Source organism: Anser brachyrhynchus, assembly GCF_964034855.1.
Source record: "Anser brachyrhynchus genome assembly, chromosome: 1".
NCBI classification, from domain to species: domain Eukaryota; kingdom Metazoa; phylum Chordata; class Aves; order Anseriformes; family Anatidae; genus Anser; species Anser brachyrhynchus.
Window position 1 is genome coordinate 189,257,605 of NC_137694.1, and position 19,388 is coordinate 189,276,992.

The window sequence follows — 19,388 nt, forward strand, 5'->3', positions numbered from 1 at the left end:
CTTGGTGCCACCACCATCGCAGCGGTGCAGGCACCTAAACAAGGCAGGGATTTTACCCTCCTTTGCTTTCCCCCTGCCCACCATATTGCACCTGCCATGAGAATGACCCAAACTATCCAGCGATGTCACGCAACAGCCGCAAAAAAGCTCGTAACAGGCAAATTCCCTGTGGAAATCACCCGAGCAGTGAGCTTGTCTCCATGCTTAGAGGAACATCCCTGAGCAGTTGCTTCTCTTCCAGGCCCACTGGCTAACCACATTATGGGAGCTTTGGGATAAGAATTGTGTTACTTGTTGCTCTGATCCAGGAAGGCTCTGCGGTACGTTGGCATGTCTCGGGGTTGTTGCAATTAAAATGATTGCTAATTTCATGCGGAAGGCATTTTCAGGCATTGCGTTTTTACAGACGGCTTTAGCGGGGTCCACCCTGGCCACCAGAGTCACAACACAAAGAAATCAATAAACACCTTGGCATGGTGCTTTCCTTGCCTGAGTTTGCATCAGATTTGTTTACAGTCTGTGGGCCAGGAGAAAAGGGTCATTTATAACAAGCTTTGCCTGCGTTTTAGGAGTCAGCAACTTTGACAAATTCTTGACACGGCTTGCAGGCACCGCTGAGACTCTATCTTCCGCCTGCTGCAGGAAGCTGGTCACTGTATCAAAGATCAAAGTTGCTCGCACCATCACAGGAAGGTTATGCACAAGCAGAAAGGAACTACAGATGCTTGTATTTGGATGCAAGGTTTTGCTGCTGTGCACGTATCGGTCTCTAAATTTGACCATAAACCGCTTGAATCAATTCAGAAGAAAACACTTGCTGCAGTACCACCCAGCTTACTCACAGACTAATTCTCCTGTTGCAGAGACAAGACGCTCCATTATCAAGATGTTTGATACGACTCTGAAAAGATGGGTTTATCTAAAATTGCATTAGAGGCTTATTCAGAGAATGTAATGACCTTAAGTGGCTGTGCTTTAAAAAGGCTAACAAAAGAGTACATGAGCTCAAATGGGCACACATTGCAGGGAAGTAATTTCCCTCTGTTACACATACAGCATCTGTGGAACAGGCAAATGTTTATCGGGAACCGAAGCTCATCAAATCAGTTAATTATTTCGTGGAGCTGAACGAAGGGAAGGCTTTCTGTATACCTCCCGAAATCACGGATGTAGATGGGCCCTTTTCAGAAGTCGTTCCTGCAGCCGAGCGCTGCTGGGATAAAGCAGAGCGAGGAATTACTGTGCAGAAACTTTTAGTCAGCTCTGGCAGTTTTCATGCAAACCTCACTGTTGCAGGAGTCACATGCCTAACTGCTGCCGGACTGACACAGAAGAAAAGACGGGCGGAGGAACGCAGCCAAGTGTGTCTCCTCTCTCTTCTCTCTCCTCCCCTCCATTAAACGATAGGAAATCTGAGAAAAGACAAATAAGCCAGGTTTTAAAACCATTTCAGCGCCTCTCGCAGGCTCTTGCACACAAACAGCGTTCACAAGCGTTCGGGGCTTATTTCCTTTCATTTCTGCATCCCCGTTCTGTTCTGGTTTACTATTCTCCAGCTCCCTGTACAAACAGGATCTTTCCTCAACAATGTTCTGCCACATCATCTTCCTTCCTTTGTATACAGGCTGAAGCCGTGTGTTACGCGCCGCGCCGCTTCCTAAGGCACCTCGTTTCTCAATGCTAGCGAAAAAAGAAAAAAAAACAGGAACCAAAAGCAAAGCAGCAGCAGCACACTAAACTCGCGCCACAGCTTAAAATCGAACCCTGGAAAGTTTCCGATTCGAGATGACTTTTCAGCTAACGGATTCGTCTCGTTCAGCGCCTCGTGCGCTGCACGGTGCAATCCGCCCAAGCGCGCCCCTCCTGCAAGGTCCATGCCACCCTTTTTGAACAAGGGTGGCGAAAAGCGAAGCCAGCCGAGCCGAGTGCTTCTCTGTTAACCTCTTTTCTCCTCTCTCTTTGCCTGATTTTTTTTTGCTCTGAGGAGATTAGATAGCATGTCTTCGGGGAGAGGAGAAAACCGCAGGGCGCGCTGCAGATTGCACAAACGCTCTTGTTATTCTGAGGCCTGAAGAAACAAGGAAGGAAGCTTGAGGCTGGTGGTTTGGCAGGTGTGAGGCCTTTTTTTACACAGACATCTGTTTTAAGTGGTAGCTCTGGGCTCGGGGATGAGCAGGGAACGCCTGTCATCCCCACCCCTGCACTGCGCGGTGGCACGAGGGGTTTCGGGCTCCCGAAGAAGCAATGCCTCCATGCCACCCGCTTGCTCGAGCTGTGCTTCTGGACCCTGCCCTGTCGTGTTTGTACGGTAGGGCTGTAAAGGGAGAGAATTCCTCCCTGCAAAGCGACAACTGGCTGATGCAGCTGTTCCTCTGATGCATTAGGCAGAGGTTCGTGCTGCTGCATTGGCACTCACAAAATGGATGAGGGCGAGCACAAAATGGGTGAAGGAGAAGGCAGAACGCTCAGCTCCACGCAGAGACCTGCTGAAAACAGTTTGGATGCTGCCACACATACCACATCAAAATTAACTTTTCTAATCCCACGAGATCATTTCTAGTGGTTTGGGTAACGCTGCTGGTAATCCTTTTACAGTTCTGAATGAACTGCTTCCTTTGGCAGGGTGCTAAGACACACTCTGCTAAGTCTTGCACCGAGCTTGGAGGAATTCATTAGTCTTTGGCAGTTTTTACTCGCTGAATAACATATCTGTGATCCCCCACCTGATAAACAATCTGGAAAAGAACCGCAGTTTTTAGGGCTGGATCCTGCTCTGCTACAACACGTGTGGGGAGGAAAAGGGGCTTTGCATAATATCCTCTCCAGCGGGGATTCTCTGGGGCAAGCAGCCTTGAGCCACATTGTTATTCTAAATGACAATAGGCTCTTTCTCCTGCAGCTCACTGCCGACTTTAATGAACGCTTAGCAACTTAATTATCTTTAAAACTGCTACTGCTCTGTTAAAGATTGCTGGAATTGGTCAGTGAATTTAAAAGTTACCAGGGGAAGGGCAGCCGCAGGGGAAGGCACACACCGAAACACTTGGATACAGCTGCCATGCGACCACAGAAGCCTCATTTCCATAAGAAATCAAGCTGAAGCCATTTCAAGGTGAGGGACTGTGGTTAATCACCCCTGACAAACTCATTCATACATCCCCAAACTCGTCTCCTTGTCCACTGACAAGGAGAGTCGGCCAAGTACAGCCGCAGCTTGGGGAAGAGCAGAACTACAGCTACGCCATGGGCTTCAGAGTATCATGGAATTATAGGATGGGTTGGGTTGGAAGGGACCTTAAAGCCCACCCAGTTCCACCCCCTGCCATGGGCAGGGACACCTCCCACCAGCCCAGGTTGCCCAAAGCCCCATCCAGCCTGGCCCTGAACACCTCCAGGGATGGGGCATCCACAGCTTCTCTGGGCAGCCTGTGCCAGGACCTCACCACTCTCTGAGGGAAGAATTTCCTCCTAACATCTCATCTACCTCTCCCCTCTTTTAATTTAAAACCATTCCCCCTTGTCCTGTCATTATCTGAGTAGAAATTCACGGGAGCTGCTGTGTGTGCTGGTGTGTCCTGAGGTTTCACAGCATCGTGCTGGCTCAGAGTACTGGGGACGTGGTGGCATAGCTCAGCTCCTGGCTGCTCACCTGCAAAGGACGGGATAAGATCTGCTGGTGTCCACAGCAGGATAAACAAAATACCGGAGAAGTGAAGGGCGAGGCAACGTTTTGTCGTTCTTGGAAGACAGGATTTCTGACACGAGGCGACCGGCTGTCCTGTGGTCTCTGGAGCCACCCTGTCACCTGTGAGGAGCAGGTAGAAATCTAGTAGAAATCTAATAACCTTTGGAGTTTGACTCCAAAATATGCAAAATAAAAATAAATATTTATTTATAATTTACAATATATATAATCTTAATTATAATGTATACTATAAATAAATAAAAATACGAAAAGAAAGCCCCACAATGAAGCCTGGCATTCCAGTTTTGGTATCTTAATTTTTAAATTTTTTTGGTATCTTAATTTTTTTCCTTTATCCTTTTTTTTTAATATATATATATTTTATTTTTTTAATTTGAAAACTTTCAGCATGACAGCAAACTGAGCCTTCCCAGCTCACGTGGCAGCACAGCCTAACCGCGCCGGTAAGCGGTGAATAGACGCCTCGTTCCAGCGTGGCCCTAAATTGTACCACTAACATGTGGTTGCAGTCAGACAACACATCCAGGAGGAAATGGCACCTTGTTACTTCCCAGATTATCTGCTCCCTATGGGGTAAATATCCTCGGCATCGCATCGGGGTTTAGCAGCAACGTTCCTATTAAAGTAAATGGGATTGGAGTGAGGGTAAATCCAAGTGCGCGGCGCTGGGATGTTGCACCTATAAATCTTCTGTGTCTTACGCTAGCTGCTTTACTCGCTGACAAAAGACAAGTGTTTGCTGCCAGTGCAGGGTTCATAAAGCACAAAAGGAGGGTGTGTGTTCTGCATTGCTTCCTGTAACGCCGACTGCAGCTACAGCGAGGAAGCACGAAGCAGGAAGAAGCGAGGGGATTCCTCAGCTCCTCGGCGGCTGCAGCCTGGTTAGAGGAAGGAATTCAGCTTTTCAGTCGCAAAGTTTGCATTTCACTTCGGTTACATGGTGATAAAGTTACTTCTACAACAACAGCTACCGTAGCCAGAGAGCACCGTAGGCAACAGCTACCTTATGGGCCCCTTCCAGGTTACTGGTCTTGTGCTAAGCATTTTTTTCTGAAAACCTAGTTTATTTTCCATGTGTCTATCCCATTGTGGTGGTGGTCGGCAAGCGCCTCAGTTTACTGAGCAGCAATGGCTTGGACAGGCCCTTTCCTTCGGAGAGCTACCTTAAAACAAATAACTTGTGTGACTTTGGAAAAAAATTGCCTGCTCTCCAGTAGGCGTCCTTGCAGGGCTTATAGGATAAATGCAAGCTCCATGTGCAGGATACATAACCCAGCGGTCTGTGTCACCTCACTAGATGGCGTGTGGCTACGCCTGGCACAAGGGGAGACGAGGGAAGACTTGATTCATTGCGTACCTGGCTTCAGCATGGTCCTGCCTCTGCTGTGTATTTAAAAATGTGGACCTACAAGTTAACATTTCAGGGGTGAGAACTGAATTTCCAAGATCAGGGATGCCCACTTAAATGAGCTTTGTATTCAACGAGCTGAAACTTTGGCCTGAAGAGCCCACATGAACCAGGAGTGGAGCGAGGCTGGTAGAAAAGAGGTTTATGGACCCAACCCGTCTCAAAGGGAAAACATGCTTCCCGAGACACGAGCTCTACCAATCTGAAACAGGCGCCTGAAGGAGGGCTTATGTGTCTGCTTTCTACAGCTCGGCCAGCTGGTCTAATAAAAGGCCTTATCTCTTCCTATAAATCCTGCCTTGCTTATAGCCTGACATCATTACTGCTGCAGCACCACTGAAACAATATCCAAAACTTTGTACCATTATTTTAAAGGCAAGCCATAAAGGTTAATTTGCGCTCTCCCTCTCTCTCTGGTGCAAACCCCGGTGTGGCTGCCCTCTTTTGTTCTTGAATTAACTATTTATGCCAGCCGCTTTGGAGGAGAACAAGACCCTAGCTCTGCCCCGAGGCACTTAGTCTCTCGGGATAACGCCGGATCACCCTCACGTGCAGCATGAATCTGCTCCTTTCTGCTCGGGAAAACAGGCATTAAACCTTCAAGGTCTCGAGATGAACTGCAGAAGTAACTGGATCCAGTGAAGATGCTGCTGGTTCCTGAACCCACACTGGACCACGGGCCCCTGGGAAGCTCTCAGGCTGCTTCCTGAGAGCGAAACTGCGTGAATGTGCAGTTTCACAACTGGCCTAAGCTGACCTACCCTGGGCTCCTGCCAGAAGGCAGCTCCCCCAGCCGGCCGCACGCCCTCGCTCTCTCCCCTGCGCTGACACTTGTGCTTCTTTGGCTGCGCGGCCCGTGGCACCAGGGGCCGCTTGGTCTCGGAGCAATCCTCCCTCCTTGTTCTCCCTTCCGTAGGGTTAATCTGCAGGACGTTCAGCGTGCTGGCTGGCTGAGTGGCCGTGTGGATGCCAGGGCTGGCCCAAGGAGATGTGGTGGGCGCGAGACCGGCCCTTCTGGCAGCAGCGTCGACTTCAGCCGCTGGGCACCGCTGGGGCTGTGAACCCGAAATGGGTTTCTGAGGCACCTCGCAAACCCCCAAAGCCATGGGGGGTCAGGGCCGGCAGCTGCCTTGGGATGGGATGCAAACATTCCTCCGTGCCTTTGAACATAGAGAGAAGGGGGTTAACAGCCATCTGTTAAAGAACAGTGCCATGCATCTGATATACACGTAACCGAGGGGTTTTCCTGTGGTATTTGGGCCTAAGGTGCTTACGGTTTTATTATCCAGCCATGCACCAACCTTCCTCTCCAGCTCCAGCAAGGCAAGCACTAGATTTAACACCCGACACACCACGGTTGTAGCTACAACAGCACTTCGCAGTCTGGCTCTTATCGGTCAGCAGCGCCATAACATGGGCAACGCACTCTCCAGGGAACAAAGTGACAGCCAAAATCGAGTGGCTTCCCATGTTGTTTAAGGCTGATGGTGGTTTAGGATGGGAGATGTATTGTGATGGGTGCCTGGGGAGGGCATCTGGTGACGTGCCAGTGATGCAGCTGCACGGGGAGCCATGCAGAGCTCACTTTCCCTTATCGCAGTGCTCACACTGTGATAAAGGAAAACTGGGGCAAGCACTGGCACCTGGCTGAACAAGGCCCCCCAGGCATTCCCTGAAGCGGGAGCTCGTTCCTCCCTTGCTGTGTCAGGTTTGTGTAGGCACTGTAAGAGGAAGCTGCACGGCAGGACGAGTTCTACCAGGGCTTACCCACAGCAGCCCCTCCAGTAACCTTGCCCTGAAGCCAAGGCGGATTAGAGACAAGACGATAATGGGAGAGAAAATCGGGGTCACAGGATGGTTTATAATCAGTTCTGTAGGAGAGGTAGGTCACCACCTATCTTTCTTATTTCTTCTTATTCTAATTCCATTAAATTCACCTTGGTGTCTTTGATCAGCTCGCTCAGCAAAGCTGGCCTCTGAACGCGGTTGTCCCAGCTAATCCATTTGGTTCCCATTTCCCCGTGCCATCACTCACAGTTAGTAAGCTGAAACATCTGGATGAACCCAGAGAAGCGATGTCCTTGCCGTCTGTATTCCAAACAGCCTGTGCTCTGACAGTCACTGCACATACAACACTGCACTTAGCCACCAGTGCCCTCTCAGCTTAGGCTCCTGGGTCTGGGTCCTATTCTGCCGTTCTTTCATTCAATTGCTATTGGGCTCCCAGGGTTTAAAGCTCCCTTACTTTCATTATATTCTGTTTGAATTCCAAAACTGTTCATACGCTTCTCTCCCTCTAGTAAACTTACAGCAACGAGTAGAGATCCCATTAAGAAAGATAGGTTTGGGCTATAGAGAAATGCTGCCAACTACTGTAACAGGAAAACACTACAGCTCCCTTTTGCCCAGAAATAACATTTTCTTGCCATGGGTAAATAGCTATTACGGTTCTTCTGGGAGCAATAATCACAGTCCTTTTCTTCTCCAAAAGGAGCATGCAGTCCTGCAGAGGAGCTGATTTCTCCGAGGCATGTCCACGCTGCGTCTGCCACCGGACAGGAGTGCGGGGAGCAGAGGGCAAGGAGCATGGCAGAGCAGGGAGCCGAGAGGAACGCTCAGGGGAAGTCACTCCTGCAAGTGGACCACATGACAGAAACCAAAAAAAAGCTGTTCCCCCTCTGCATGGCATGCACAGCACTTTGCCTGGGCTCCTCTCTGCCTGGGAAAGGATCTTATCTTGGTTTCTGCTCCCTCTCCTCCGTGCCCAGGAACCTGTAATTCTAAAAGCTGAGTCTGCTCATGTGGACGCCTGCGGAGAGGCAGGCGGTGTCCTGGTGTTCAGGAGATCAAGGCGCCATCTCATTTCGGTGTCCTGACGCACGCTGCCTTGCCTCTTCCATTTCCCCTGCCAGCTTTATTTCACATCCTGATCAGGAACAGCACAGGGTGATGGTGTCCTGGTGTCACTGTGCTTTCAGAGCACCTGGTGAACAATTCCTTCGAGCTTGAGTTTCCAAGTACAAAATGACAGTAAAACAAGGAGAGTAAAGCCATTTATCAAACTCAGTTATACCACGAAGAAGAGAGAAATTGATACCATAATCAGAAGCTAGCCCTCCAGCTACTTTCAGTCTTCTGTGAGCTCTGCCCATAGGACTTCTTTCCTCCCCAAAATGCGCTGTTCTTGATCTTCCTGACTTTAATGAGGTGTCAGCCTGTAGTAATTTCAAGGCAGCTTCTCCAGCTCCATTAGTATCAATCTACCTTGAGAAGAACATTGGCCTCATTAGGCTTTAGTTTGTTTCCTGCCCCACCGTTCATCAGCTAAAGGATGGCTGTGATAACACCTAAGAAATAACGCGTCTCGTGCTTAGAGCCAAAAATCAGGACAAGCAAATCCAGTCCCAGCCACTGACAAGAGATGAATCCCTGCCCCTTTTGTTTTTTTCATTTTCCTGTCTGTAATGGGAGCAACGCTGAGATCTCTTACAGTGGAGTCAGGATTAATGCTTCAGTTTGTAGGATGGTTTGAAATGGTCAAAGAACATCTCAACAAAAGTACGAAGCACTGCTAAAGGGCCCTAAACAAGCACTTTCTGACCTGACACTGCACAGCTGGTCTCCAGTCTGGTCTACCAAAAAATAAGCCCTGATTTGGCTGAACTATTTATTACAGAAGCATAAATTAAATAAATTAATTAACAAACGGATAAACAACAACAACAAAAACACAACTCTTTCAAAAGAGTCTGCTTGTTTCTATATCTCAAATTTGGGTTAATGTGAGAACACCAAATGTATGGCCACAAGCAGAGCTCACGGAAGACTCTGAGACCTTTCTATATCTACACATAATGCTTAGTGCAATATGGCCCAGATCTCTAAGGCCAAGAAGCTGTCTAAGGTCTGTTGCCATAAAAACTACTCATAGATCATGACAACAGCATGAACGAGCAGGTTTCATAACTGACGGGCTAGTCACATCTCGGTAGGCATAAAAACATTTCTTTTCTTGTCACCCAGAGATACGACAACTGATTATACCTGCCTCTTTCGAGTCTTGCTGCAAAACGTGCCTTTTCTGGAGGGGCTCTTCAGCACGAAATGGTGTGCTGTAGGACAGGCGGCTCTTCCTAGCGTGAGGCCCTGGCTCTGGGGCTGCAGGTTGCTGCTGTCAGCAGTAAAACACATTTAAGGTATACCCATCTCCCTTCATAGCCCGTGCTGAGCGCTTCCACATCCCACTGAACCCGAACACTGTTCCTCCTCCAGGTGGCTCTGGCAAAGAGCAGGATCTCGAGCGTGAAGCGGGTTACCTGGTGAAGTCAGGGACTGGCGTGTTTGAGCAGCTCCTTGGCACTGTCCCCTCTTCAGCACCACGGGGAGCTGTGCGGTGTGCGTGGCTCCTCAGCACTGACCTGGCAGGGGCCGGGGAGCACTTCTGGGCATGGGGCCTGGTTCCTTCCCTCCTACAGCCGCGGCTGCGTTTACGCTGGGTCTTTGGGAAGCACAGAAACCCAACCTAGGAAACGTGGCTCATATTCCTAGCAGACGATGCTGAAGCAGGAAATGCCTTAAATATATATCTGGCCTTGCAGCAGGGAATACCAGAACCCCAGCCTCACGCAAGGCACTGCGATACGCATGTCCTCTGCTCATCCAGAGCTGCTCCCACGTCGTCTGTGCGCCTTGCAGCTCGGCCTCCCCGGGGAACGCTGTGTTTGCTGCTACATTTGCACACCAGCCAGCAGCTTGCTTTCTGCTCTGTGAATGCAACTGGCATGCTCTGCTGGTACGCTTCGGAAGGGATAACGCCGTCCTTTTTCCTGCTGTTGATTGTTTACCGGAGGTGCCTCCTTTCTGACAAACAAAAGGGATGGATTCTGGGCAATTTAGCAATAATCAAGAGCAGGATGGCTTTACAATACGCACAGCACAGTGCGTAGGGCTCCACGAAAGCCTGGAACACCAGGCAGCTTGCAGCAAGCCTTGGGCTCGCAGAAGCTGAGCCCTTACAGCGCCCCGCTAATGATAATGGCAACAAACTTTGTCTGCCCTGCAAATCACAGCGTGTAGAAACCTCCCAACTGGTAGTGGAACAACAGAACGGGAAGCCTATGACATAAAACACTTGAAAGGGAAGCCTTAGGGTACGTTTAGCACAGAGTGGGTACTCCTTATGGGACTATTTAAAAAAAAAACATGGACAACTTTTGCCTACCAGTGTAGTTCTGTCAAAGTCAACACAACACAGACATCGAGACTTCGCGCAGACGAAGTTTCCTCAGGTACAGAAGAGCAGAGAAGACCTCCCACGTGGATCAGTCATCCGGCTCTGACCCTCGGCGCAGAAATCCTTCAGAGATCTTTTGGGGTTCCTTTTTTCGTTTGACAGACAGCTGACACGCGAAATGGGATGTGTGTCTCCTGGCAGGGTTTATTTCATGCCAGAGCTGCGGGGTGGCATGCTTCCTACCTGCGGTGCAGCCCCAGGTGCTCCTGCAGCAGGGCCTGGGTGGTTGTCAGTCTTGGGATAAGCTAAACCACTTCGGGTAATTTGTCGTAGCCCTAGATACAGGCCTAATTAGAGGCTGCGTGAAGGGATAGCCCAAAGCCAGCAGAGAAACCTCTAATGTACAGCCTGCACCAAAGGAATGGGAGCTGTGTGGGTAGAGCTCATTGATCAAACGGGGATATTTAACTTGGGGGTGTCCACTTGTGAGTTAACCACCTTAGGACCCCTTTTTAAGTCACAGAGAAATTGGCATTTTTAGCAGGCATTAGGAATTCACACTCAGTTGGGCTAAATCATGCCTCGCAAGCTCCCGCTGCTCTCTGCTGACAATAAAGGCAGTCAGGCACGACCAGCCCACAGGTAAATGTCTGTTAGGAGCGCTGGGTGAGATAAATCCCCTTTCACACGTCTTTGTTTTGACACGGGGATGCTACACGCTACGGGGCTGCTGCCAGGAGCAGGGCTACGGCGGGTGCCTGGCGTGGAGGAACAGAGAGACGCGGTGACAGACACAGCAAAACCCTTTGGGAACGCGGCCACTGAAGCAACCATGACTTCATTAGACTTGCTCAAGATGCCCTCTAGCCTAGACCTTTCACCTCATTTAATGTTTTCTTGGCCTCGATCACTCATAATTCTGAAATGAGAGAAAAAAAAAATCTTGTTTCGACTCCGGTTTTCAAACTGAGGCCGTTTGATTTGGAAGGCTGCATTGAAGTCTGTGCTACTGATTGATTTCAGGTTTATTATATTTTCCCCTTTGAAACATGCTACAGTAAAAAAAAAAGTCTGTACACTTTGTCGTTTTTCATGTAGCCCCCTCCCCCCCCCTTTTTTTTTTTTCCAATCTTAGCAAATGCTCAGTCTTTTCCACTTCAATAGCTTGAAATTCTCCCCTGGGAACCCTAAGCTCTTTAAATATTTTTAGGTTGCCAGATTTCTTATGTTCTCTCTCCAGGAAGCCAATTTTGTTTCTAAGCTCTTGAGAGTAGTCCAGCTTCATCTTTTGCGCACTCACTGCATCACAATAAAATGCTGCCTAATTGCTGCCTCAGCTGAGTCCCAAAGGTGCTGGGGTTTGTCTCTAGGCTACAGTTGTGGACAATAAACTCTTCTCAGACTGGAGTTAAGCCTTTTTATTATTTAAATCTGAGTCATGTAAAATTAGTTTACTAGCAAGTAACCCGCAAAGATCTGGTATGGAAAGAAACTCCCACATATTGTTTTCCAACAGGATGAGAGAACGATCAGATAGAAAGATCTGCAAGCAGCCCGTAATACGAGACGTAGAAAGACCAACGTTTAATTCAGCCAAAAAGACACGAGAGCGTTTCCGTGAGACTAGCAGTTACTCTCAGACCTCAGCTGTTTGGTGCTCTTTAGCTTCAAATTGAAACTGGTGGTATTAAAAAAACTCCCTTTTCTTTTCCTCTAGCTTATCCATAACCTGAAATGCTATGAAAGAGGGAAAGGCAGCTGTGGATAACAAATGCCAGATGAGCAAGAGCTTTCTTTTCTCAGGCTAGCACAACAGCCGGAGCACTCACTGAACATCCAGCAAGAAAATCATCAAGAACATACTAAGACTGGGTGGCCACATCTCCATTAAGCTTGAGAAGACTCCTGCAGCAAGGGGAAAGTGGACAATATAGGGAGAGAGAATGAACGAATCCCCTTTTCCTCACCAGGACCATATTCAGCCATCCTCAAGAGCAAAAGATGACAGCTGTACACTGCATACACAGGCATTTTCTCCCTTTGTGTTCTTTTTTTAATCTGTATTTTAAAGTGTTTATGTTGTAGAATATAGCTTCTAATGATAGCGCATACTCCAAGGACAATACAGCAGAAAGACTTCTCGATTATTCTCTGAGACTGCAATTTCTCAAGACAACACTTGTCTTTAGGTGCACTGGGTGCTGTAGACCCAAATCCACAGCCTTAACTAGGCAAAAAATGAAGCTGGAAGAGATCTCTCCATTTTCTCCAAAAGGTTAGGCTGGCCTTTAAACAGAAAAGGACAAAGATAGAGGGGACGTGACAAGTTGTTGCAGTGGTCTTGGCAGCACACCTGTAACCTGGGACACTCACGAGTGAGGAGAGCACACATCCACATCAGGATGAGCTGATTCAAAGGGCTCTCGTATGGCTCGTTTCGTCAGCACAGAGTACGTGCATAAAAGGCAGATGGATCCCTCTGCGGTGACTGCAAGGAGACTGCTAACTACACACAGCACACTCGCTGCGCGACGACCCCTCCTGTTGCTGGGGTCTCTCATTCCTCGGTTAGATTCGTCTCGATCGCTTCTCGAGAACACAGCGGCAGGCACGATGCGGGCCGCAGAGCCGTCACTACTAACAGTGACGCATAAAGCAGGAAGGATGTGCAGGTCTGAAGTTGATTTTGGCAGACAGCAGTCAGGGAAGCTAGGACACGATTTCAGCCTTATTCAGATCAAGGGGAAACTTGCCACTGATGTCAGTGGGACGAAGACTTCGCTCCACGTGTCTGACTGTAATCCGAGAACGCGTATTCTGCAAGTCCTGGAGCCTCGGTGAAAATGGGACCCCACAGAGCTCATCTCGGATTCATTGCCTGAAATAAAACTACAAGGATTTGGGGTCTCTTTTTAGTTATCTGTAAAACAAGCATGATAATACTTTGAGTGCTAAACAATACAAGGTGTGTAGGAAGAGAAAATATCTTTTATTAGGCCAACTGATATAGCTGGGGAAAAGGAGACAAGCTTTCAGGCTTGCCTGAAGTGCTTTGAGATGCTCTGATGAAAGGTGTTAGAGCTGTGCAAGGGATCATTAAATTACATTCTTCCTCTCTCTGGAAATCATTTAGTGATATTTCAAAGGAAAGATGCTGTACAGAAATAACCAATTTCTATTGCAAATTCTGTCTGGAGCTAAATATCTTCCTTCCTCTCTCTTTATGAACTAATCTAAAGAAAAATATGTTTCAAATTAACATGTTAAGGATATTTTTGTGGTATACCGTATAGTCCTGAGAATCGTGCTGTATTAAAGGTAACTTGCAAGATCCTGGAGCATATTTCTGTACACACAAATAAAATGGCTGGATTTGTGTTTAAAATTAGAAAGTGAAGAAACTCAGTGAAAACAGCAAGGGGGGGAAAAAGGAAAGATAAGATACAAAAATTACATTATGCTTGTAAAAACTGCCTAACAAGTCTCAACATTTTCACTGTTTAGTGTAGCCATCGTGCCTTCGAGAGCGGTGAACCAGTCAGAGGCCAGAAAAGAGTGAGAGAAACAATCCAATTCTTAATCCCCTCCTCCCCCCGATGTATTAGGAAGGACAGAACGAACTGGGATTGCTCAACCTGAGTTAGTGCTGAGTGATGGACTAACAACATAATGGTATTGCAATTGTAAGCGTACCAGGAAATATCAGTGCTCCCGTGGAGTTACTGGATCACGGAGATTACCGGGGGCCGGGAAGGGGCAGGTGAGAGCAGGCGTTGGTTTGGTTTATTTTCTAAATTCAAGTAATGCGGAACGAAGAGGAAGCTCCAGGGCCCCAGTGTCACCTTGTCCTACAGCATCCATTAGAGTGTGGTGGACAGGAACAGGAACAGTCCAGGATCAGGTCAAACTGGCAGCAGGATAGGGGGCTGAGGGAAGGCTGAGATGGAGAAAGACCTTCCTCCTCCCCCAGCCCAGTCTCCAGACCTTAACTCCACTTACACTTTATCTGAGAGGCTTAACTGCGCATAAATCCTGCTAGTATCACAACAGTGCTTTATTTCAGTGTCAAGATACAAACGATGTCAAGAATAGAGGAAACTGGAGGGAAGTGGGAATAATAATCTCCAAATACACAGAAAGTAGTCATAAAGAAGAATGAAACAGACTGCTACTTGTGTCCATTAGCTTACAAGCAATGGAGTTAAACTGCAGTTAAAGACATTTACATTAGACAATTGCCCAGGATTAAGGAAAATAAATATAAACTGTCCAGAGAAACAGTGAAATTTTCATTGCTGGGATGTGTAAAAAAAAAAAAAACATAAATAAACATTACCAAAAGTTTTGCTATTGATGATTGTCCACTGAAGCAGAGAATAGGCTTGGTGATTTGTTTGAGAAGGGTTACAGTGTGTGACCGGGTTTTCCTGGATGTATTCTCTGTTTCACTCTGGAAGATACTGCTGAAGATTTTCCGTTTGTGCGAGGTTTTGAGATTCATTCCTCTGAAAATATTTGTCTAAGACTGGAGGGGCCATTTATCTTCTGAAGTGCCTGTTCCTCTCCGCTGATCACAGACGCAATTGCAGATGACTGGCTTAGTGCGGACACCTACTTCTTGAATCCATAAAGTCAGATGAGACAATTCCCACCCTTAATAGCAAACTGTGTCCTTTTTAATATATTCCTAGATATAACACTCACACCTCCATTATTCACTCCAGCTATAATTACTTGTTTTGCATGGATGAGGTGGCACCCAGAACACATAACCATGATGTTATTTATTGTCCTGTATTAGTAATTTTATCACATTACACTTGGATGCCATATGGTACAATCAAGAATACAATAAAAGTTTCCTATGCAACATATGAAAGCTTCCATACAACAATTAAATATAACCTACTCCACTTTTACACTCCCTTCCTACGGAGAATATCACTGAATTACATGGTATCTCAGTGAGGAGAATTTTATTTTTAGATCTAAGAGCCAGCCAAAGCTCTGTTGAGTTGCAGGTAGAGCTATTAACCAGGGATGCAAGCGGCTTTATTTCAGCAGCATGTATGAAATGTTCAGATGCTTGTGATACATGGCATTAACCACTTCTGTTCTCAAAATTTGTTTACAATTACAGTTAATCCGTCTGAACCTATGTAGTTATATTGTACACATTCCTCCACGAGACTAAACTGGGCACTTAGACATCTACACTGAGTCTACAGAGCAATAAGAGGGAACAAGTTTGAGCATCCACTTGTCCCCACTGCTTAACTGTTTGCGTTCTCCTTGGGAATCTGTCGAGGTACATCTCCTACCTTCAGGATAAGGCATGGATCTCGGGATTACTCCCAAGCAGAAATAAGGCCACAAACTTTATATTTGGATCCCTCAGATCCATGTTGTTGTCCAACACTATTCTAGCAGACTCAGCAAACCCCCTACCCAGACGCCCTCACTTGTATCACAGGTCATATAATACATACGTTTCATTTCAAGCTATAACAACATCACTCTGATAGGTTGTTGTACAGCCCTGACATATCACAATGTAAGCTGAAAAACACATTAAAATAATAATTCTGCTCCAGGGCTAGGAGGATGCCTCAAGCTCCAGGTTAGAGGGCTGTGTGTCATGGAAAGGACACTGTAGCAGTGCTAAGCAGCTGGGTGTGCGCCAGTGATTCTTGAGGAATGCCTTCAGTCTTACTTACATGGAGAAAGACCAGAAAGAGGTGAGATTTCAGCTACAAGAAGCAATTAGCCAGGTCATGTCGTAGATAAATGCATATGGAATGTCATAGATAAATATGTAACTAAACAATCTCTTCACAGGTTATTAAGAAGCCTATCCTGATGGCTACACAACTTTAAAAAGCAGCGCCCCAGATACCATGTAAAATTATTAACCATTACAAGCCATTAACCATTCTCTCAGCTCATTGGGTCTGTGGCCAGCGTTCCTAATTGTTTTAAAAGCATACTGTTTTAAAACACGATAGTTAATTCTATACCAACGTTAAATCTCTTAACTGCTAGAGACTGCAAAAGTGTCCCAGCAGTAGTCACCGGCAGCAGTAAATCCCTCTGAACTGGAAGGGCTTTTAATAATCAGAAAATGAAGTTTTAGTCTGTCACATGTTTGCGGCTGAGCGTGAGTGTAGTCTGTGGTGCTGTGTACGAGGACCAGTGGGTGGGATTCAGCTGGCCCAACGCCGCTATTTCACGTCTGACAAAGGCAGCCTGCCTCTCTCCGCAGTCACGGCCTTACAGAACTGCTTCGTTTTCGTCATACAGCAGGTATCTAGCAGAGGTTGTTTGAAGCACCACCCAAAAGGTCAGGTTTTCCAGCGATCTTGAAAGGAATCTAAGGCGGCTAGCTTGTGTGCAGGTATCTGCACTGTAAATCATTAAATTTAGGTAAATTGCATTGAGTGTGTCTCTGACGAAACGTCAGCAGCTCTTGGCTGAAGGACAGGTAACTTCTGCTACTCAACCCTGACTGCAGTTGCTCTGTGTTAGCGGCTACCCCGTGCTTTTACGTTAATTTCTAAACTTCAGCAGACCTTTTCATGGTACATTTGTAAATCCTGTAAGCTACTCTGGTTGTAAATGATGGCCATTGTTACGTGAATAACACAGACATAAGGTTAGCTTATCTCTTTCACACAGTGATGCAAACTATAACAGACCTCCAGGATATTTGTGAAACACGAATGGTATAAAAATCACATATACAAACAGACATGCTTTGATAAAGGACGTAGTCTCCTTTCCTTAAATCCTGAAGCTGAATAGATCTTTTTCTTGGTAGGACGCTTGGCAGACAGGTCCCAGAGCTTGATTAATTGCTGCCTCTTGCTGAAGCTCCTTGCTGCCTCGGCTATGTAGGTTTAACTGTTTACAAGATCGTACAACGCACCAGATCAGAGATGTGGTCTGGGTGAAAAGCAACGACTTCTTTCTCAGGGTGCCTTTTAATCCAGCTGATTTCACCAGCCTATCCAGCAGTGCCGCTGCACAAACAGCCGTACCAGCACAAGCAACAGAGTGATAAGCGAAAGCAAGAACAAGTGTTGAGGGGTGGAGATCAGCTAACTTGGTTTTGTTGCCAAGGAAAAGATGCAAAGAATAGCACAGAACAGCTCTCAAAGTTGAAGAGGCTCCTCCAGATGATAATTCAGAGCAGAAGCCTCGCTAACATAGTCTGAATTGCTCCCTGGAGGAGCCTCTCTCACTCCTTCAACTATGCAAGGCATCTAGGGAGACAAGCCTCCTAATTTAGGCATGTAAGTTAGATGTTTAAACGTATGCAGTGAATATTTCCCCCGAGAATGTGAATGGGATGTTATAATAATTTGAAATATGTTTAACCGAAGCTATGATAACGATGTCTGTTCTTTTACAAGATACTGTCTTTGCGCCACTGACCCTCCGCTGACACAATAATGTTTCTCATTTGTTAGACAAACGAACAAAGTTAAGAAATGCACATCTTCCACACGCAGTCCAAATTTTAAAGTTAAAAAAAGATTCCCAATTTTACTCTCAAAATACAAACCAGATTAAGTCGTTCACATGGAAACCACGGCATGTTCCCTATAGCAATCACATTAGAGGACCAGAAAGGGACAAAGTGATTATTGAAATGATCACCAGCATATCTTATTCATTTTTTTGTTCTCCTTGAGCACTTTTTAGAAGTTTTCATGGATGATTTTGGCTAATTACGTTCTGGTAATTACATTTTGCCATTTAGTACATTGCTCCTATCCACTCAGAACTTTTTACACGTTACTTGCTGGAAGTAAGAAGTTACGGATAAATGACAAAAGTTGTTTTTGATTCATGGGCATTGGTTTGCTTACCTCTTGCACTCCTGACTTGCACATTCTTGATTCTTAGGCACACGCCAGAACACAAATTTTCAGTGTATTTTTCTCTGTACATAACCACCTTCACTGCCATTGCTCACACCACTGTTCAAAGGACTGTTCAAGACAATCCTAAAAAGGACTTCTGATACTTTAAAGGACACTTTTTGGACGTAGCTATCTCCTACTCTAGATGAACATGTTTACAGGAATGGACTGTTAAAGCCAATTCGTCTTCTAAAACCCCACACTGCAGAACTGGATCTAAAATGCCTAAGAAACGGAAGATGCTGGACAAGGCACTAATACGTATTAGACCATGCTTTGTTTATTCTACTGGTTTCCACATCTGAGCAGTGCGTGATAAAAAGCTGCCCAACCACTCCCTTATTTGAAACTTCCACGTTTAAGTCAGAGACATATTTCCAGGGGAAGGAGAATAATACATACCAGCATGACTTAAATTTATGCCTGTGTCTGAGTTAACACTACGGCAGGTTAGCATCCTATGGTTCTGTGATCGTCTCCCCTCAGCCCTCGTACTTCAGTAAAACAGCTGCCTGCAGGTCATGCGTAACACCACAACCGTGCACAGAAGTGGGTGCTGCAAGCAGCAGTCAGCGCGGAGCGGTCGGTCACTTTATGCACGCTGACTGGGCAGCTTGTTGCCAGATGAAATATTTAACAGCTACGTCCTGCCTACCTTGTGCTCAGCAGAGGCACCAGCTGAGCCCATGCTTTCTACCAGGCCACTTACTGAAAACTAAAAGGAACTCAGTTATCGTTAAGGCTTCCACCCTTTTCTCAAATGTAGTAGAAATTGGCCAACAAGGGTCAAAATCACTGCAGTGGGACAGACTGTGTGCAACTCCAAAATGTCGTACCTTTAGCAAACCAGTCTAAAATCCACACCCCACCACAGAAGAATTATATTACCAAATATTTTTTTCCTTAATTGTGCATCATAGATTTATTCTTAGTTGTCAACCCTCGCACACGGATGAAATTGGCACAACTCTGCCACCTTACACTGTCTGGTGACCTGTCACAGGGCTGGGATGACGTGACCGGATTTTTCTTTTCCTGCCCTCAGTTTTCAGGTAACAATTGCTGACATGCAGCTTCGTGGGCCTGGCTCCACTTTCTCTGAGGTTTCTGTCCAAG

General features: G+C 46.6%; 1 protein-coding gene across 17 annotated transcripts in view; it reads right to left on the reverse strand.

The window, feature by feature from the left end:
* The window catches only part of LOC308179904 (uncharacterized protein), a 56,784-nt gene that overhangs the window by 32,891 nt on the left and 4,505 nt on the right, over positions 1–19,388 (reverse strand). For 4 of the 17 annotated variants that reach the window (XR_013940661.1, XR_013940662.1, XR_013940663.1 and 1 more), the window contains exons 3-4: positions 3,650–3,805; positions 1,153–1,412 (exon numbers count right to left, since the gene is read on the reverse strand). Coding sequence is in view for 1 of the 17 variants with exons in the window: in XM_080560732.1 (XP_080416858.1) it covers positions 3,650–3,805; positions 5,876–6,220 (501 nt within the window). In the remaining 16 variants the exon portion in view is untranslated. Of the gene's footprint in view, positions 1–91; positions 1,413–3,649; positions 3,806–5,875; positions 6,275–7,051; positions 9,286–9,430; positions 11,267–12,720; positions 13,237–13,264; positions 17,248–18,218; positions 18,357–19,388 lie in introns of those variants that run through there. The other 13 variants (XR_013940659.1, XR_013940660.1, XR_013940669.1 and 10 more) reach the window with 9 other exon arrangements.